The sequence below is a fragment of the Macrotis lagotis genome, chromosome 1 (assembly GCF_037893015.1).
Source record: "Macrotis lagotis isolate mMagLag1 chromosome 1, bilby.v1.9.chrom.fasta, whole genome shotgun sequence".
Lineage (NCBI taxonomy): Eukaryota > Metazoa > Chordata > Mammalia > Peramelemorphia > Peramelidae > Macrotis > Macrotis lagotis.
Genome location: NC_133658.1, coordinates 929,395,633 through 929,414,715, shown reverse-complemented (window position 1 = coordinate 929,414,715; position 19,083 = coordinate 929,395,633). Strand labels below are relative to the sequence as shown.

The window sequence follows — 19,083 nt, the reverse complement described above, 5'->3', positions numbered from 1 at the left end:
GTCACGGAGCCGGGAGAGGCCGCGCGGGGCGGCCATCTTGAGCGTGGCGGAAGCGGCCCCGTGCCCCGGGCGGCTCGCCAGCCCCGCCCCCCGCGCTCCTCCGGGAGATCCCCCGGGCCGGGGCCCCTCGGGGGTCAGGGCTGCCCGGCGGCGTCAGCGTGCGCCCTCTCCCGGAGGCCCCTGCCCAGGCTGCCCCTGCACCCCGCTGCTGCCCCCTCCTGTCCTCGGCGCCGGCGCATGCAGGAAGCGCCTACTAGATGCTGCCCCCCCCCCCCCCCCCCGGCCTTGGGCCCCAGCCCGGCCCCCCGCCAGCCCGCCCCCCACCACGCCAGGACGCGGCGGACGCTCTTTGAGGTCTTTATTAAGACTTTCCTTTGTCTGGTTTATTAAATATCAGGAGTGGCGGGGGCCCTCGTCTCCCGGAGGCCCCAGCCCGGGCCGAGTCGGGGCACCCCCTTCCCTTCAAGGTGCATGGCGCTGTGTAAGCAGGGGAGGACGGGAAAGGTAAGTGCCAGGGGGCAACAGTCAAGGTCGACGACCCGCCGCCCCTCGCCGGGGAGACGAGCGGGAGAGCCGGGCCCGGGCCACGGCCCAGGTCCGGCCGGGAGCTCGCGTTGGGCCCCAGGGCCCGGGCCGGAGCCTGCCGCCGGCCTGCGGGGGCCGGCCCGGCTCACTGGCCGCGGGGCCTGCCGGGGGGTGGAGGGCGGACCGCGGGGAGCCTCTCGGTCACTCGTGGACGTCCCAGATCTCCGACAGCAGCGGGGGGAGCTTCTTGTCCTGGAGGCGCAGCGCGAACACCTGCTCCGAGTGCACGGAGCTCAGCGTCCGCAGGCTCACCAGCTTCATCAGCATCCGCGGGAACCGGAGCTGGTCCTGGGGGGGGGGGGGAGAGCCGTTGGGGGGCACCCGGGGCCCGGGGGGGGGCCGGGGGGCGCCCGGGGCCCGGGGGGGCCGGGGGGCGCCCGGGGCCCAGCTTGGGGGGCGGCGCCGGCTACCTGGGGCATCTTGAGGCGGGTGTAGGACAGCAGCGCCTCCACGTAGGGCTGCTGCAGGGCCTCCACGCGGCTGGGCTCCTGCACGTTGGGCCGGTCGGCCGAGAAGATGTTGATGGCGATGAGGAGCGCGTACTCGGCGTCGTCCAGGCCCAGCCGCCGCATGGCCCTGGAGAACTCGAAGATGGGGTTGATGAACTCCACCTGCAGGCCTGGGGGGCACGGCAGGGGCTGGCCTCGGGCTCTGCCCCGCCCCGCCCCGCCCCCACCCCGGGTGGCCCCGCGCCCCTACCCGCCCGGTGGAAGTCGTCCTTGCTGTAGGTGAAGTCCTTGAGGAAGGTGATGCACTCCGTCTCGTGGTTGTAGCGCCGGGCCGTCTCCAGCAGCATGATCTGGGGTGAGGGCGGGGGAGGCCGGGGTGAGCTGGGCCGGACCCCAGGCTCCGCCCCCACCCGCCCCGCCACCCCCACCCCCGGGCGGGGAGGACCTCGATGGTGGAGGCCTTGAGCAGCGCGATCTGGTCCTCGCGGCCCAGCTGCAGGAAGCCGGGCACCTGCTTGGCGAAGTCCACGATCTCCTGCACCGAGATGATGGCCAGCTCCGTGAAGTGGGCGAAGCGCTGCTGCCGGGCGTCCCTCGACTGCGGGTCGGCCCCCAGCGGCCAGGGCTGCGGAGAGAGCGGGCGGCCGGTGACGGGCGAGGCCGAGGGTCCCGCGGCCCCGCCCCCCGGGCCGGGTCCTCACCGTGACCTTGGGCTGGTCCGAGAAGGAGCGCTTGTTACACTGGAGCTGCGCCGCCACCAGCTGCTGGATCATGAGCTTCTGGTCCGGGGTGAGCTGGGCCCCGGCCCCGTCCTCCGGGCCCGCGCCGCCGGCCTCCAGGGAGGTGGACGGGGAGTCGGCGGGGCCCGGGCCCGGGGTGCCCGCGGTGCCCGCGGTGCCCGGGGGCGCCGGGGCCTGGTGCTTCTGCGTCTTCTTCTTGCGGATCTGCTCCTCGGACAGGACGCCTGGGGGGGAGGGGGCGGGGGCGGGCTCAGCGGGAGGCCCCGCCCCGCGGCGGGAGGCCCCGCCCCGCGGCGGGAGGCCCCGCCCCGCGGCGGGAGGCCCCGCCCCGCCCCGCCCCCGCACTCACACTGCTCGCGCATGCCCGCCTCGCGGCACTTGCGCAGTCGGCACTCCTGGCACTTGCGGCGCATGAAGGCGTCCATGTGGCAGGCCCCGCCCCCGCGGCAGGCGTAGCGCCGCGCCCCCCCACGTACGACGCTGCGCCGGAAGAAGCCCTTGCAGCCCTCGCAGCTGAGCACGTTGTAGTGGAAGCCCGAGGCCTTGTCCCCGCACACGCGGCACAGCTCGTGGCCCAGCATCTTGGGCGCCGGGCCCTTCTTGCGCTTGCGCTCCGGCTCCGGCTCCTCCGCCGCGGCGGCTGCGGGAGACACAGGCCCGGCTCGGGGCGGCTCGGGGGGGCGCGGGGACCCCCGCCTGGCCGCGGCCCCCCGCCCCCGGGTCTTACCGAAGCCGCAGGCCGAGGCCTCCCCGGCCGTGGGGACGGGCCCGTCGGGCTCGCCGCTGGGGGGCCCGGTCCCGGTCATGCCCGGCTCGGGCCCCTCCTCCTTGATGCACCTGGGGGCCCCGTCGGCGTCGGCGGCGGCTGCGGGAGGGACGAGCCTGAGGGGGGTCCGGGCCCCCCACCCCGCCCCTCACAGCCAGGCTCTCCCCCCCTCCGCCCTGGGGCGCCCCAGTCACCCCCGCGGGGCGGGGCCGGGTACTCACCGGGGGCGGGGGCGGCGGGGGTCCCCGGGGCGCCTCCGGGCGAAGCCATGGCGCCGTCACCGCAGGCGAGCCTCGGGGGAGGCGGGGGGCTCCTGCGGGGGGAAACGGAGGCCTCCAGACCCTTCCCCGGCCCCCCCCTGGCCCGGCCCCCGGCCCGCCCCCGCCCCTCCCCCCTTACCCGGCTCATGGTGGCGCCGGCCGCGGCTCCGGGCCCAGCGCGCAGGCTCCTCTCGGCGGCCGCCCCCGAAGGCCGGGCCCTGTCCCTCTCGGCCGCTGTCGCTCACGGCCCTGCCCGCGGCCGCCGCCTCCAGGCGTCCCCCCCGGGCTCGCCCCGCGAAAAGTAACTTCGCCACTTCTTCCGGCAACCCCAGTCGCGCGTCACTTCCGCCCGGCCTGGGCCGGACCCCACGTGACGCCGGGCTGGGCCGGCCGGGGCGGAGTCCGCCTGACCTCCTTCCGCCCTCTGCCGGAAGCAGGTCCTGACCTTCCCGGAAGGCCCCTCTCCTTTGCCGGCCCGGGCCGTGGGCGAGCCGGCGCTGAGCAGTTCCGAGGCGCGCTGACCTCCCGGGCCACGTGGGCACCCACGCCTTCCCGGGGCCCGGGCCCACGCGCGCGACCCTCCGGCGCTGGGGCCTCAGCACCCCGCCGGGGCTGCCTTGGGCCGTTCGGCCGGTCCGCGTGGCCCCCTTGGCAGCCCCTCTGCCGGCCCCGGCAGTCTGGGGGGACGGGGCGGGGGGCAGAGCCCAGGATGCCCGGGGCCGCTCAGCCAGGCATTCAACGCAAGCGACCCCCCACCACGGAAACAGCCAGACCCCCCCCCAAATAAAAACAGCGATGGGAGGGGGCGGCGGGCCCACCGACTGCCCACCAGCCGCCAGCGCCCACTGTCCATCGAAAGTCGTGTCTGTCTGTCTACAAACCCGTCTCTGTCCATCTAGCTGACCACGCACCTGGCTGTGCCCAGCTGCCAGTCGCTGTCTGCAAACCCATCTGTCCACCTAGAAGTCTGTGGTCACCTGCCTGCCCATCTACCTGCCTGTCTCTCCATCTGTCTGTCCGTGCAGATCCATCTGGCTGCCCGTCTGTCTGCCCATCCACCCAGCTCTCCATCTGGTGGTCCGTCTGTCATCTGGTTGCAAACCCATCTCCGAATCTATATATGGGAGGGGGGCAGCTAGGGGGCACAGTAGATAGATAGAGCACCAGCCCTGGAGTCGGGAGGACCTGAGTTCAAATCCAGCCTCAGACACTTAATAATGACCTAGCTGTGTGGCCTTGGGCAAGTCGCTTAACCCCATTGCCTTCAATAAATAAAGTTTTAAAAAAGAAAAAAGATCTGTATGTCCACCTGCCCATCTCTGTCTTCAACTAGATGCCTGTTTCCGAACCATCTCTCTGTCCATCCATCTAGAACTCTGTCTGTATAGCCATCTGCCTGTCTCTCTTCATCTACATGCCTATGTGCCTGTCTGTCTGTCTATTTGGCTGCCCCTCCATCTGTCTATCTGCCTCAGGATTTCAGCCAGACTCCAGGGAAGGCTGGGGGTGGCCTTCTGTGCTGATGGGAGCCGTCTGGACTTGACCCTGTGGGTAATGATTAGGGGTTGGGGGTGGTGGGGAGGTAATGACTGGGTGGGGCAGGCAGCCAGAGGTGGGAGTGAGACAGGATTGGGGCCCAGTTGCTCAGCTATTGCTATTCTCTCTGGGAGCAAAGGCAAGAGAACCAAGATGGGGGGTCACCAGCACCTGAGCTCCCTGGTGCTCCTGCTGTTTCTGCTGCCCCTGATATCCTGGGGGAGTTGGCCCAAATCCCCCAGGGACCCCTTGCTTTTTGTGACCGTGGTGAGGCATCCATACCCCTGTTCCTGTTTGTGCCACAGCCCTGGGTCTCCACTGAATTGGTCTCAGTCTCAGACCTCCCCAATTTCCCCAGGTCTATCGCCATGGTGACCGTGCCCCCCTGGACTCCTACCCAACAGATCCCCACAAGGACAAGGCTATCTGGCCCTATGGGCTTGGCCAACTCACTCAGGTGAGGAGACCAGAGTATGTGGGAGGGCAACCCAGGCTCCCCATGGCTTCTTCACTCCTCTAAACTCCCACACCCCCCATCTTCAGGAGGGGGTCCAGCAGCAGATTGAGCTTGGTCGCTTCCTGAGGGCCAGATATGGCGACTTCCTGAGCCAGGAGTATCGGCGAGAAGAGGTAAGGAGAAAGTCTGGCCTCAGCTCCCCCTCTCTTGCCTCCCGGGTCTCTAAACCTCTTCCCCTTCCTCCTCAGCTGTATGTGCGAAGTACCGACTATGACCGGACTCTGCAGAGCGCCCTAGCCAACCTGGCAGGGCTCTTCCCGAGGCCTCCCCTCACCCCTGGCTGGATGCCAGTGCCTGTTCACACCGTTCCAGCCACTGAAGACAAGGTCAGGGCTTTGGAAGGGGAGGGACCAGCTTAGAGGTGGAGGGCAGAGACAGAGACAGATAGAGAGAGACACCTCCACCATGAGATGCCAGAGACAGAGACAGCCTAGGGATAGAGCCTAGGTGAGATAGGGAGGCTGGAGGAAAAGGATGGATGGTCAGAGAGAGATACCCAAACAGATAACCATCTGGAGATGGGCAGATGAGCTGCTAGGCAAACTACTATCTCCAGAAAGGGCTGGACCCCCTAGGAGCCTCCAGAGAAACTGGAGCAGCCTGAGGCAGGCATCTCCTGAAGGGAGGGATGGAGGGAGGGGAGGGATGGATGGATGAATGGAGGGAGGGAGGGGAGGGATGGAGAGAGGGATGGATGGATGGGTGGATGGAGGGAGGAAGGGATGGAGGGAAGGATGGAGGGAGGGAGGGAGGGATGGATGGATGGAAGGGATGGAGGGAGGGAGGGATGGATGGAGGGAGGGAGGGATGAATGGAGGGAGGGAGGGGATGGAGGGAGGGATGGATGGATGGAGGGTGGGATGGAGGGAGGGAGGGGAGGGATGGATGGAGGGAGGGAGGGATGGATGGATGGAGGGTGGGATGGATGGAGGGAGGGAGGGAGGGGAGGGATGGATGGAGGGATGGATGGATGGAGGGTGGGATGGATGGATGGATGGAGGGAGGGAGGGATGGAGGGAGGGAGGGAGGGGAGGGAGGGATGGGGGGAGGGAGGGAAGGATGGATGGATGGAGGGTGGGATGGATGGATGGAGGGAGGGGAGGGATGGAGGGTGGGATAGATGGATGGAGGGAGGGAAGGGAGGGATGGAGGGAGGGAGGGAGGGAGGGGAGGGAAGGATGGAGGGAGGGGAGGGGATGGATGGATGGATGGATGGATGGATGGATGGATGGATGGCGTGGGGCACTCAGCCTGGGACCTGCAATGGAAATGGGATTTGCTTTCCTTGTTGATCCTAAAGGAAAGAGTGAGGCTGAGAAAGCTTTGGGAGGGAGGGAGCCACCTGTCCATGAGCAGAGGTTCTGCTCTGAGGCTCCCTGCTTCTGTCCTGTCTGCAGCTGCTAAAGTTCCGGACCCAGGGATGTTCCCAATACCAGAAACTTCTGGAGGAGACAGTGGCAGGAGAAGAATACCGGGCAGCCCTAGAGGGCTGGAGAGTGAGGGGGGAAGGCAAGGGAGGGCGGCATGGGGCTCCCTGGGACTGCTCCCCATGGGAAGGGGGGTGGGGCCGCGTCCAGGGGCCGAGCTGTGGTGGTGGAAGCCTCCGGGCTCCCTCCCTCTAGCTGGGGCTCCTCCCACCCCCAGGAGTTCCTGGTGCATCTGGGGAACCTGACAGGCTTGTCCCTGGCTGAGGGGCCCCTCCACAGGGCCTGGAAGGTTCTGGACACACTGTCCTGTCAGGTAGGTCCCCCCACTGTCCCCCGTGCCCCGCTCCAGGCCCTGGACGTCCCCCAACCTCGCGCTTCCTTCTTCACTAGCGAGCCCACCAGCTCCCTCTCCCAGAGTGGGCCACCCCAGAGGTGCTCCAGTCTCTGGCCCAGGTCTCGGCCCTGGACGTTCGTGCCCACATAGGCCCTCCAAAGGCAGAGGAGAAGGCGCAGCTCACTGGAGGTGAGTGGGGAGCGGGGTCTGGGAGCCAGAGGGAGGAGGACAGGAGGGCCGGATCCCATGCCGTCTGCCTCTGTTCCGACCCAGGAATCCTGCTCGATGCCATCCTGACCAATTTCAGCCAGGCCCAGGCCCAAGGACTGCCTCTCAAGATGATTATGTACTCAGCTGTGAGTGGGGGGAGAGCAGCACTCTGGGGGAGGACTCAGAGGGTCACGGCAGACCCCGGCTGCTGAGGGCATGGCCAGCAAGGGGGGGAAGGGCTTGGCCATGGGGCACGGGGTGACTCGGGGCGGGTACTGGGGAGGCACCTTTCTCCAAAGCGGAAGGAAATTTTTCAGCTGGGGTTCCTTGGGGGAGTGGGGTCCCAGATGAACCCCGACCACTGGGTTCCTCTCCCCTAGCATGACAGCACCCTACTGGCCCTCCAAGGGGCCCTGGGTCTCTACGACGGGCACCACCCACCTTATGCTGCCTGCCTCGGCTTTGAGTTCCGGAAGCGCCCGGGAGAGCCAGAGTCAGAGGAGGACGAGGGGTAGGCGGTCAGGAGTGGGCCAGGCCAGAGGCCGTGCCGGGCGACCGCCGTCCCCCGGTGGGGGTCTCTGCTGTTCTGGCTGGAGATGGAGGGAGGGTGGGCACCGAGAAGGAGAGCGCCTCTGCACCTCGGTGTCTTCCCTGGTCCCGCCAAGTTCGGCCGGATCTCTGGGGGCCCTGGCCGGCGGGAGAGGGGGCCGGGTCCTCGGTGCCCCCTCACCCGTCCTCCTATCCCCAGGAACGTCACCGTCTCTCTCTTCTACCGGAACGACTCTTCTCAGCCACCCCTGCCCCTGGAGCTGCCGGGCTGCCCCTCCCCGTGCCCGCTGGGCCGCTTCCGCAGGCTCACCGCCCCGGTCCGACCACCCCCGGGGGGTCTGCCCTGCCACCCCCCGACTGAGGACGCCCCTCCGACGGGCCGGGCCGCCGTGCCCCTGCTGGCGGGGGCCGTGGGGGTGCTCGGCGTCCTCAGCCTGGGGCTCGGGGCTGTCCTGTGGAGCCGGGACTCCCAGGGCCCGGGTGAAGGACCCGTCTGACAGGACCCTGGATTCTGGGGTTCCCTGTGGGCGGGAGGAGGGTGCGAATAAACTGTGGAAGTGCAGTCCTGGGAAGGGTCGTGTGGTCTGTGTGTGACTGAGTGAGAATACATGAGTGTGTGGGGGGGCATATGTGTGTGCATGTGAATGTGGGGGTGTATTGTGTGAATACGTGTGGAGTGTATGCACATGTGTGTGAGCATGTGAATGTGGGGGTGTGAGTGTGTACATATGTCAGCGTGGGGGTGCATTGTGTGAATACGTGTGGAGTGTGCACATGTGTGTGAGCATGTGAATGGGGGTGTGAGTGTGTGCACATGTCAGCATGGGGGTGCATTGTGTGAATACGTGTGGAGTGTATGCACATGTGTGTGAGCATGTGAATGGGGGTGTGAGTGTGTGCACATGTCAGCATGGGGGTGCATTGTGTGAATACGTGTGGAGTGTGTGCACATGTGTGTGAGCATGTGAATGTGGGGGGTGTGAGTGTGTGCACATGTCAGCGTGGGGGTGTATTGTGTGAATACGTGTGGAGTGTATGCACATGTGTGTGAGCATGTGAATGTGGGGGTGTGCACATGTCAGTGTGGGGGTGCATTGTGTGAATACGTGTGGAGTGTGTGCACATGTGTGTGAGCATGTGAATGTGGGGGTGTGCACATGTCAGTGTGGGGGTGCATTGTGTTGGAGTGTGTGCACATGCGTGTGAGCATGTGAATGTGTGCACATGTCAGTGTGGGGTGCATTGTGTGAATACGTGTGGAGTGTGTGCACATGTGTGTGAGCATGTGAATGTGGGGGTGTGAGTGCACATGTGAGTGTGGGGGTATGAGCATGGGTGCGTGTGCGTGAGACTGCGCACGCGCGCGCGTGCGTGCATGGGGGGGGTCTCTGTGCACGCGCACGGGGGGGGGCTCAGCCCCGTTCTCGCCCCCCCAGCGCGCCGCCTGCCCCGGGGCCTGCGAGCGGACGGTCACGTGGTCGCCGGGCCCCGCCTCTCCCGCTAGGCGCCTGCGCAGGAAGAGGGCCCTGGAGGGGGCGGGGCCTCCGGAGGGGCGGGGCCTGCGGCCGGCACCCTGTGTGACCAGACCCACAAGCTACGAGATCGGAGTTCGAATTCGCCCTTCGCCCCCGTTTGCCTCCGTTTCCCCGCGTGAAGCTGGGGGTGCTCCTGCCCTCACGGGGCCGTCTCCCCTCTAGGGCCCCCCAGGGCATCACTCTGGCGCCGCTGGGGCTCCCCAGCACCCCCAGGATCAGGGGACCCGGAGCCCCCCCCCAGCCTCCGGCCGCACCTCCCACGGAGGCCCTGGCATCCCCAAGGCCGATGGGGGCACCCAACGGCAGGCACCGGACTGGGGGTCCCGCCCCGAGGCCTCTCCGGCGCCGGTGGCCCCCCTTCCTTCATGCCCAGCGATGGGGTGGCGCCCCCCGAGCCCCACGGAGCCCTCGTCTGCGAGCAGCGCACACTCCTTTTATTGTCCTTCGGCAGCTGGGGGCCCCGGAGTCCCGACCCCCGACGGCCCGGCGGGGCCCCCCTCGCTCGTGGCGGCGTTACCTGGGGGGCCCCTCAGCCGTGCCCGGGCGGCCTGCGGCCCCTGTCCCCGCCGCAGATGGGGGGCCCCGAGGGGAGCAGGCCCGCCCGATTTCAGAGGGGCCCCGACTTGTGGTCCAGGGCCCCCCGCCTCGGAGCCGCAGAGGCCCCCCGGGACCCCAGCCCCAGGGCCGGCTCCCCGGCCACGGAGACCCGGGCCGGCTCGCTCATGTCCGAAGCCCGGCGGGGCTCCCCCTGGGCGGTGTAGCGGCACCGGTAGCGCCCCGCGTCCCGGGCCCCGAAATTCTTCAGGACGAAGTCCACGGCGAGCTCACCCACGACGCGAGGGGCCACGGCCAGCGCCCGGCTCTCGCCCTCCCTGAAGAGCTGAAAGGACGCGTGGGGGACCGAGCCCACGCAGCGCAGGACCGCGTCCCTTCCCAGCGGCGCCGTGGGGCGCAGGGCCCGCAGCGTGGGCTTGGGGAGCAGACCTGCGGCAGAAGAGCCCCCCGACGGGGTTAGGGGGGACCGTCCTGGGAGAAGGAGGCCCCGGCGAGCCCAGAGCCCCGGGGCCCTCCAGTCCGGCCTCGGACGCTTCCTAATGACCTTGGGCAAGCCCAGAGAAAGGAGGCTCCCGGTCCTTGGGGGGCTGTGACCTTAGGCCGTGATTCCCCTCTCTCCAGCCCCCCTACAGGTGGCCCTGCAACCCTGGTTAAGCCCCTCTCCCTTCTTGGGCTGACACTTAGGGGGCAGGACAGCTGGGGGAGGACGCCTCTCCAGGACCAGAGTAGCTGAAATCCTGTCTAGCAGAGCCAAAGGGCCTGGAATTAGAGTGAACCAATGGAGGTCACCCTGGAGTCACACTCAGAGGGATGGAGGTCCATCAGCTGGGCTTCCTCCAACCTCCTCTGTCTCCTCATCTATGATCCTTTCTATGGAACTGCAGCAAATAGACTTCCCAGATGGGGTGCGTGTGCACACGTGTGTGTGGGGAGGGGGTGGAGTGGAGTGGGGGGGGGGCCTAAGGCTGCTGGAAGGCAGCCACCATGGGACCTTTCCCTCTCTGGCCTCAGTCTGGGTCCTCTGGGGGTCTCCAAACAGCTGACCCTATTCTTTCCAGTTCTGACAGTCCGGGATTGTTTCTGAGGAAGGAGAGCGCCAAGTTCTGGCTCTCGGACCCTCCTCGACCACTGACTTCTTTAGTTATGCTATCCCTTCTCCACTCTTGGAAAGCCCAGCCCTTCCTCTCACCATCAACTTGAACCTCCACATTCTCACTCCTCAGGGACCCGGCAAATAGGGGGACCGTCTCGAAGTAAATGCAGCTGTAATTGCCCGAGTGGGCTGCCGTGGCATCAGAGAGGACAAAGTCGGCGTGGTCTCCAGGGGGGCTCAGGACCTGCTCTGGTTGATTGGAGCCTTTTTTCAGCAGGGCAAACCTCATGTTGGGACGGGACCCCTGGCAACGCAGTGTCACTTTGGTCCCTCGAGAAATCACGGCATCCGGGGGCTGGACCGAGAGGGAAGGTTTGGGTAATATTTCTGGAAACAGAAAGAGTCGCCCAATATCAGCCCAGGAGGAGTCGGAACAGAAAACATGGTAAATCCGAGCCTGGAGGGGATGCAGAGTCATAGGGAGGGGGGCCTGTGAGTATAGAACGTGGAACCTCAGAATCTGGAAGGGTCTTAGAACAGAAGAATAATAGGGTCAGGAATGGATGGTCCTTACAATAAAGAAAATAAAGTCCATATTTTTATAGAGGGTCAGCAACCGGCCCACAGAAGGCCGGTCACCCCGAGGCCAGGAGTCTAATCGGTGGAAAGGGAATGGGATTCCAGCCCCCTTCCCCCAGGGCTCTCTGAGGCTAATGGGGGACCAGGGCTCAACCCTTAGTAGCACCGCTTATGGCAGAATGGGACTTTGAGATCCTTCGACCCAGCACCTTCTCTTTTGCTCGAGGAAGGTCAGAAGGCCAGAGAGGGGAGCTAACTGGCCAAGGCCCACAGAGTAGCTAGAGATGCTGCTTTGCCCACATCTTTGTGTCCCTGGCCAAGTCACTTCCAGACCCCCCCCCCCGCCCCCAGCACACCCATTGGGAAGATTACATAATGTATGACAAAGTGCTCTGGAGAGGTGCGTGGTTCTTATCCCACCACATGACCACCCTGTTCTCCTTAGCTGATTCTAACCCAATCGATTAATCAACACATTTACTAAGCTCCTACTGTTTGCCAAACACTCTTCTAGGTCCTGGGAGTTACCAGGCAAAGAGCAAAACCATTCCTACTCATGGGATCTTCCCTTCTAATGGTAAGGCAAGTAATAATAATAATGCTTGTCCTTCATTTTTTCAAAAAAAATGTTAAGGCAATGGAATTAAATGATTTGCCCAAGGTCACAAAGCTAGGCAATTATTAAGTGTCTGAAAGCAGATTTGAACTCAGGTCCTCCTGGCTTGGTGTTCTATCCACTGCACCACCTAGCTGCCCCTTGTCCTTCATTTTTGAAGACCACAACATCAGGGAGGTGATGCCAAGACAAACATATGAATTGGATTGGGCTGAGGGGCTGGGCTAAGTCCCTAGCTTCACTTTCTCCTCCAGGACCATCTGGGTCTAGTGGCCAGATAGGAATCAGGACGCCTGGAGATGGGGAAGACAAGTGGATGAAAATGGAAGTAGGGAGAATAAAATGAAGGAGACCCAATCTATCCAATCAGTGAAATACACGGTGATTTGGGAGGGAGGCAGCAGAGAAAGACTTCACGCAGAGGATGAGCTTTCATGGGGAATGAAAAAAAGGAAGGTTGGTTGGACTGGATGGCAGAGGAAAGCTCAGCCCGGAAAGACAGCTTGGGGAGTCCCAGACATGGGCTCTACCCTAGAATGAATCAGAAGCCACTGGTTGAAGAGGGACCCACTCTCAAGAAGAATCACTTTGTCTGAAGTGGGCAAGATGGTGAGGAGCAGGGGATGGCAGGACGACCTCAAGGCCAACCAGAGCCCAGTGAATGCAGAGACAGGCTCCAGCAGGAGAGACTGGAAAGACAAATGTCCAGATCTGGCAAAGGATGGAATATGGATGGAGGGGGAGAAGGTGAGCCCAAGATCATGCTGAGCTTCCCAGTATGTAAGGCTGGAAGGATGGCGGGAACTTTTACAAGTACTGGAGAGTGTGGACAAGGGAAGGCAATTGGTGAAGATGATTGAAGCTTGGGGAGAGACTGAGGCTGGCTATCTGTCTACTCATCCACCCATCCTTTCTCTGTCTCTCTCTCTCTGTCTCCCTCCCCATTCCCTCCCTCTCTCTGCCCATTTCTCTCTATCCACCCATCTACTCTCTCTCTCTCTCTCTCTCTCTGTCTGTCTGTCTGTCTCTCTCTCTGCCTGTCTCTCTCCATCTGTCTCCCCATCTACCAGTCCATCTGTCCATCCATTCACCTATCTATTCATTCACCTCTCCATCTCTCTCTCTATCCAGCTGTCTGGCTATCCATCCATCCATCCCTATTTGGAGCAGTCTCCATAAGGACGATCATGAAGCCCCGGGAAGTCGATAAGGTTACAGAGAGCCAGTGGAGGGAGGAGGAGAGCAAAGGGCCTAGGGCAGCCATGAGAGGAATGGCAGGCTGTTGCTAAGTGGTCCGATGGGTAGGAGGAGAACAATGAGGACGTCTCCTCCTAGCAGCCCAGAGAGGAGGGAGTCTACAGAGGGAAGGGGGTCCCACAGTGTCAAAGTCCAGCCCAGGGCCGGCAGATTGGGCCCAAAAGTCAGCTGAGTGATGAAGTTGCCAGACCACAGGGGAGTGAGGAATGAGGGGGAGGTGGGGACCCCCAAAAGCTGTTTGCGGAAGTTTGAGGAAGGAAGGACTACTCGAAGCTGAGGAGCAGCTGAGTCTAGGGCAGTGTTTTTGCTTTGTTGGTTCTTAAATTATATAAATATTTTATTTTGAATATTACTATTTCTCCCCCTCTCCCCCCAACTCTGATATAACAGGGCAGGTTTTTTTAAGTGGGGAGAAGCCAAACATGTGGGAAGGCCCCCAGGGATCCCCTGAGCTGGTCTTTTCTGCCTCCGAAGCATAGGGCTGAGAGGGGGCAGCTTAACTTGGCTCTCTTCTACCCCAGAGGGCAGACGTAGGGACTCCAGAAGGCTCCAGAGGGCCCTCCTGTGTTGCTAGGTCACCTCTGCAAAGCCAAGAGTGAGGATATCCTTTCGAAAGCTTCAAACCAATCTAGGAACAAGACTGCAAAGGGCTGGGGGTGGGGCGGCGGATGCTGCCTCTTTTCCTTAGGAGCCAACACTCTGCCCTCTTACCCCAGTGACCATCAGATCCTGCCGGGCACAACAGGACCAGCTGCCTCAGGTGGCAGAGGGCATAGCCAGGGAACCCCTCAGATCTGGACTTCCCAGAAGGGAAATGGAACTTGAAGATGAGGCTGAGTCCTCCAGGTGAAGGGCCTCGCCCCAAACAATCAACTGGGGGGTTGACTCTCAAACCCACAGTCTCATGGTTTGATCCTGTGTGTGTTCTTCGCAGCTGCCCCTGGATCAGCAGTATGACCCTGGGCAAGTCATTTCCTCTGGCGGGGCCTCAGTTTACTCAACTGTTTGTATCTTTGTTTGCATATTGGCTCTCCCAATGGATGATAAACTCCTGGAGGGCAGGGTATCTTTTACCTCTTTTTGTTACCCCCAGTAGCATAGGACAGTGCCTGGCTCAAATCTGAAGCTTGGTTGAGAGAAAAGGGAGGAGTTGGCTGCCTCCTTCCCCAGAGTCCTCTCTTCCTCTTTCCCAGGCCCTGCTCACCTGTGGACAGGACAAGCTCCAGGGACTCGCTGTCCTCCGACCAGATCTGCGGCCCATCCTGAAACCGATACCGGCAGCTGTACTTGCCCCCGGCCCCAGGTTCCAGATCCAAAAGATGGAAATTGACTGCCTCAGGGTTCGAGGAAGATATTAATGGTACAAACACCTCTTCTCCATCTTTGAACAGTTTGAATTCCAATAACGGGAAGCCTGCCCAACACGTGAAAGTCACGGAACCTCCAGGCCGGACGACTAGGTTGTCCCCAGACCTGAGAGAGGGCTTTGGGAGGGAGTCTGCAGAGGGAATGATGGATCTCATCAGAGAGATGTCCTCCATGCACCACCCACTAGGCATCTGCTCCCGGTGCTAGCCCTGTAGGGGCTACATGAGGAGAAGACCCCAGAGTTGCCCTTGTTGAAAGAGGAGAGACCAGAGAGGAAGAAGAAGAGCCAAGGGAAGGGAGAGAGGTCAACTGTGCCCAAAGCTGTAGGGGGTCAGGGATGTAGGGACCCAGCAGGTGGGAGGGGAATGAAAATGAGCTGGGGGTCTCAGTGGGTTTGAAGCTCCAGGGAAGTTGATCAGTGTGATGTGGGCAGCTCCCCATGTGCTAACCTTCCTCTCTATTGGTTACTATTTGTTTCCCTGCTCCTCCTCCTTCCCCTCCTCCTCTTCCTCATCTCTGGGTTTCAGTCTTTGGGTCCCCCTCAATTTCTCCAAAGGTCTTTGTATCCCTCTCCCTATGGGTACCAAGAGGGTGCTGGGATGGGGGTGGGCTGCCACCTGGGGTCTCTAGTCTTGTTCTCTTTCTCTACGCTCACCTGGTATCACAACATTTATCATACTGGGGGCTGAGGTCACCCCAGGGGCTGTTGTGGGGGGTCGGTATCGGCAGGTATAGTTTCCAGGATTCCTAATGATGAAGGTGGCTTCTGGCTCCTGAGGATGGGAGCTGTTCATGGGCTCCTGTTCTCCCTCCTGGTACAAGTCAAAAGTCATGCCCAGCAGCTCCCCCTTGCAGTGCAGCTTAGTCTCCAGGCCATGGAGGATCCAAGGTCCGGGTTCAGCCCAAAGGGAGGGGGCAGGGAGGGGCTCTGTAAGGATCACAAAAATGTTAGCACGTCTGAGAACATGGAGAATGTCTGAGCTCAGAACCTTAGAACAAAAGATATGAATGTCAGGAGCGGAAGGGATTTAAGAAGGCAGAATATTAAGAGCTAGGAGTCGAATCCTTTAGTGGTCATTTCATCTAACCCCTTCATTCTCATTTTTATGATTATGAGGGGTCTAGGGTGCTATGTTTTGCCCATGTAGATTTTGTGTGTCTACCTGGATATATATATGGCAGTGGGGTTAAGTGACTTGCCCAAGGCCACACAGCTAGGTAATTAAGTATCTGAGACGAATTTGAACTCAGGTCCTCCTGAATTCAGGGCCTGTGCTCTATCCACTGTGCCACCTAGCTGCCCCGGGTTATATTATTTTTGAATTTGTCATCAATACACTTTACATGTCTATCATATCCCATCATCTCCTCCCTCAACATCCTCTCTCTTTTTTTTTGCAAGGCAATGGGGTTAAGTGGCTTGCCCAAGGCCATACAGCTAGGTAATTAAGTATCTGAGATGAATTTGAACTCAGGTACTCCTGACTCCAAGGCCAGTGCTCTATCCACTGCACCACCTAGCCACCCCCATCCTCTCTTTTTAAGAAAGAAAAAAGTAGTTAAACAAAACCAATGAACACCATGACTACAGTTGAGTAAACTGAGGCACAAAAAAGAGAAGAGATTTCCAGAGAGACCCATAGCAGAGTAGGATCAGAATCAGAATTCAAACCCAGAACTAACACTCTTGGGTTCTTTTCCCTCACGTGATGCTACTTTCCTACAGAAATAACAAGGGGGCAGGGAGAGAGACAGTCTGAGAGACGAATAGAGACAAAGAAAAAAAGAGAGAGACAGAAAGAGAGGGAGAAACAGAGTCAGAGAGAAAGGGGAGAGAGAGAGAAAGAGAGACAGAGGTAGGGAGGGGGAGACAGAGAAAGGGAGAGAAAGAGAAGAGACCCAGAGAGAAGAGAGAAAGACAGAGAGACAGAGAGAAACAGAGAGAAGAGAGTGGGAATGGGCAAGTGATGGTGAGAGGCATCCTGTGGTGAGAGGATTCCCTGCTTCTGGTTCCAGGACCTGGAACTAGTCTTCCCATGTTTTCCTAAGCCTGGGGTCTCTTGCTTCCCAGAACCCCAGAAACTTTCCTTAGCCAGTCCTCCAGATCAAACAGCAGGAACGTGTGCAGTAACCTATATGACATAGTGTAGAATGGAGAAGGAAGAGTCTTCCACCAGAGGACAGATGTTGGCAGTGGACATTTGCTTCGCTCTCAGCCTGCCTTATCCTCTCTGATCTACCCACTTCCCACCCCACCCCACTCACCTGTGCCTGTCACCTCCACCGGGGCACTTAAAAAGTCCCAGCTGTTTCCTTTCTCTTGGATCCGGCACCGGTAAATACCCCTGTTTTCAGCTGTCACTGGCCCCAGTGAGAAGCTGGCATAGGGTGCAGCAGGATGAGAAGAGAAGACTTCCCCATCTTTCAACAGTTGGAACTCCTCTGGCACAATATAACTCGTCAGGCATTGGAGGGTCACATTAGCCCAGGGTGTGGAGGGGGATTCAGGCTTTATCCAGAAGAGAGGAGTTGTGTCTATAACTGTGAGATTTCCCAAAGAATTGATTGTCTCTGACCACACTGGTCTGTTTCCTCATCTGTACAAATGGGACCTGTAATAGCCTTCCCTCTCCACTTTGTTGTGAGGATCCAATGCTATCATATGATTATTATATTATATTATATTATATTATATTATATTATATTATATTATATAGCATTTAGCAGCCTGCCTGGTGCTACAGAAATGGTAGCTATCACTGTTGCTGTGATGTGACTAAGTGCTAAGGGGCTAATGACTAGGAGGGACCTTAAGCCTGGCTTGGGGAACCTTCCAGGACAGAATAGAGAAAAGCAGAGCTGGGAGGGGACCTAGAACATGGACTGTTAGAGCTTGGGGAACCTTCCAGGACAGAAGAGAGAAAAGCAAAACTAAAAGCAGAGCTGGAAGAGGACCTAGAACATAGACTATCAGACCCTGAGGAATTTTTCATCATAGAACAGAGAAACAGAGTTGAGAGGAGACCTAGAACATAGATTGTCAGAACCTGGGGAACTTTCCAGTACATATAGAAAAAAAACAGAGTGGGGAGGGAACCAAGAACATAGCCTGTCAGATTTGGTTGTAAAGAAGGAAAAGAAACAAGCATTCATTGCTTTACAGATATCTTAATTGTTCCTCACAACTACCATTATTATCATCCCTATTTTACAACTGAAGAAACTGAGGTAGAGCCATGAAGTGACTTGCCCAGGGCCATGCAGCTAATTAAGTGCCTGAGTCTAGATTGGAACTCGGAGCTGCCTGACTCCAGATCTAGTACTCTATCCACTAGGCTACTCGGTGATTTGGTCCTCATGTATTCAGGGATTCGGGCTGGGCAGGGAGGAAATTACAGTGAGCACAGTCTGTCTGAGTGGTTTAGGGGAGTAGTAAGGGAAGGAGGGTCTGCAGCTCAGGGTAAAGACAAAGAATGGGTGGAGAGAAAGACCGAATGCTCAGAAGGTCCACTTGGGTAAAGGACTTTTGGAGTTCTTGACCAGGGCCTGGACATGGTGCCCCTTTGTGCCGCCCCTCCTTCCCCCTTGTTCTCCCGGATCTTATGGGCTCACTCACATGTGGCTGCTTTCACCTGCATCTCCGGGTCCAGCCATAGCCCTGGAAGAGACAGACAGAGGCGAATGTTTGAATGAAAAGAGATAATGCAGGGGCGGCTAGGTGGCATAGTGGATAAAGCACCGGCCTTGGAGTCAGGAGGACCTGGGTTCAAATCCAGTCTCAGACACTTAATAATCACCTAGCTGTGTGGCCTTGGGCAAGCCACTTAACCCCATTTGCCTTGCAAAAACCTAAAAAAAAAAGAGAGAGAGAGAGAGAGAGAGAGAAAGATAATGCCACTGAGCGAGCTGCTTTCCCAAGTTCTGGGCACTGTTAGCTTGTGAGATGGGCATTTCAGGGATTATTATCTCCCCATTTTATAGATGGGCAAATCAAGTCCCAGAAAAGTGTAGAGAAGGTGGTGATGCTTGGTCCTCCAGCTCTGTCTAGCAACAGCAAAAGAAGCAGAGGGAATAAGGGAGGAGAAGACAGTGTAGGATTAAGGCAGTGCCCTAAGAAGGTCCAGATGGAGGAGGGTGGTGGCCTGGCAAGATCCTGAAGGGGAAGAAGAGCTTAGAGGTAAGGAGGAATCAAGCAGAGCTCCTGGGAGAGACCGGAGGCAGAGGAATCCGGGGAGCTTGGAACCCTAGGAGAGGGGCCCTCCAGTCTAGGGGGTGTTTGAGGAGGAAAAGATGGGGAGCAAGGGAGGGATGGCCGGGCAGTAGACCCGGGTGACCCTCCAGTGAGGGTGAGAGTGGGGGAGGCTGGTGGTATCGAGGTCTCAGGACCACCTCCCTCCTGCTGAGACAGAACACAGGAACAAGAAATCCAAGGATGGAGGAGGAGAACCTCTCATTCATCCCCCCACCCCATCAGACCAAGAACCTCAAGGGCTGAGGGAGCAGGGGCGCTCTTCAGGGTACCAGCCGCCAGATCCAGGCGGACTCACCTAGCAGGAGTAGAAGAGCAAGCCGGGAGCCCATGGGTCCTTCCATTCCCCCCTCGTGGCCTGGGTCAGAGCTTGCAGCTGAGGGAATGGTGGGGAGAGCCTATTAAGAGAGCTCCCCCCTCCCCCATCTCAGGTTTCCTTTGGCCAATGATGACTGGCA

General features: G+C 60.3%; 3 protein-coding genes across 4 annotated transcripts; 1 reads left to right on the top strand and 2 right to left on the bottom strand.

Moving 5' to 3' along the window:
• Positions 1-357: 357 nt before the first annotated feature.
• NR1H2 (nuclear receptor subfamily 1 group H member 2) lies at positions 358-3,032 on the bottom strand. Of its 2 annotated transcripts, XM_074220123.1 has the most exons (9): positions 2,940-3,028; positions 2,762-2,853; positions 2,502-2,639; positions 2,124-2,414; positions 1,736-1,998; positions 1,480-1,659; positions 1,285-1,384; positions 996-1,204; positions 358-873 (listed from the first exon to the last, which is right to left on the bottom strand). In XM_074220123.1, exons 2-9 carry the CDS (start codon positions 2,808-2,810, stop codon positions 727-729), a joined length of 1,377 nt encoding a protein of 458 aa, XP_074076224.1. In that variant the 5' UTR covers positions 2,811-2,853; positions 2,940-3,028; the 3' UTR covers positions 358-726. The 2 variants fall into 2 exon arrangements, with proteins under 2 accessions (XP_074076224.1, XP_074076223.1); XM_074220122.1 differs by having other exon boundaries at positions 2,762-3,032.
• A 1,338-nt stretch (positions 3,033-4,370) lies between these two features.
• Positions 4,371-7,962, top strand: ACP4 (acid phosphatase 4). Its single transcript, XM_074220124.1, has 10 exons — positions 4,371-4,603; positions 4,695-4,793; positions 4,880-4,966; positions 5,042-5,179; positions 6,251-6,349; positions 6,498-6,593; positions 6,671-6,803; positions 6,888-6,970; positions 7,205-7,335; positions 7,573-7,962. The coding sequence occupies exons 1-10, from the start codon at positions 4,490-4,492 to the stop codon at positions 7,868-7,870; spliced, it is 1,278 nt and encodes a 425-aa protein (XP_074076225.1). The 5' UTR covers positions 4,371-4,489; the 3' UTR covers positions 7,871-7,962.
• Positions 7,963-9,321: 1,359 nt separating this feature from the next.
• On the bottom strand, positions 9,322-19,047 carry LOC141510118 (venom metalloproteinase inhibitor DM43-like). The gene is made up of 7 exons (XM_074220121.1): positions 18,924-19,047; positions 17,993-18,034; positions 16,642-16,917; positions 15,032-15,304; positions 14,213-14,506; positions 10,653-10,943; positions 9,322-9,892 (listed from the first exon to the last, which is right to left on the bottom strand). Exons 1-7 carry the CDS (start codon positions 18,967-18,969, stop codon positions 9,516-9,518), a joined length of 1,599 nt encoding a protein of 532 aa, XP_074076222.1. The 5' UTR covers positions 18,970-19,047; the 3' UTR covers positions 9,322-9,515.
• Between the last annotated feature and the right edge of the window lie 36 nt (positions 19,048-19,083).

Coding starts and splice junctions, on each gene's coding strand:
- NR1H2 (XM_074220122.1), bottom strand. CDS start 2,948: ATGAGCCGGGTAAGGGGGGAGGGGCGGGGGCGGGCCGGGGGCCGGGCC. Junction 1,385..1,479: donor TCAAGGCCTCCACCATCGAG/GTCCTCCCCGCC, acceptor CCCTCACCCCAG/ATCATGCTGCTGGAGACGGC. Junction 874..995: donor CCCGCCTCAAGATGCCCCAG/GTAGCCGGCGCC, acceptor CCCCCCCCCCAG/GACCAGCTCCGGTTCCCGCG.
- ACP4 (XM_074220124.1), top strand. CDS start 4,490: ATGGGGGGTCACCAGCACCTGAGCTCCCTGGTGCTCCTGCTGTTTCTG. Junction 4,604..4,694: donor CCTTGCTTTTTGTGACCGTG/GTGAGGCATCCA, acceptor CAATTTCCCCAG/GTCTATCGCCATGGTGACCG. Junction 4,794..4,879: donor GGCTTGGCCAACTCACTCAG/GTGAGGAGACCA, acceptor CCCCATCTTCAG/GAGGGGGTCCAGCAGCAGAT.
- LOC141510118 (XM_074220121.1), bottom strand. CDS start 18,969: ATGGAAGGACCCATGGGCTCCCGGCTTGCTCTTCTACTCCTGCTAG. Junction 15,305..16,641: donor GGTGGAGGTGACAGGCACAG/GTGAGTGGGGTG, acceptor TGATCCTTACAG/AGCCCCTCCCTGCCCCCTCC. Junction 9,893..10,652: donor TGTGGAGGTTCAAGTTGATG/GTGAGAGGAAGG, acceptor CTTCTGCCGCAG/GTCTGCTCCCCAAGCCCACG.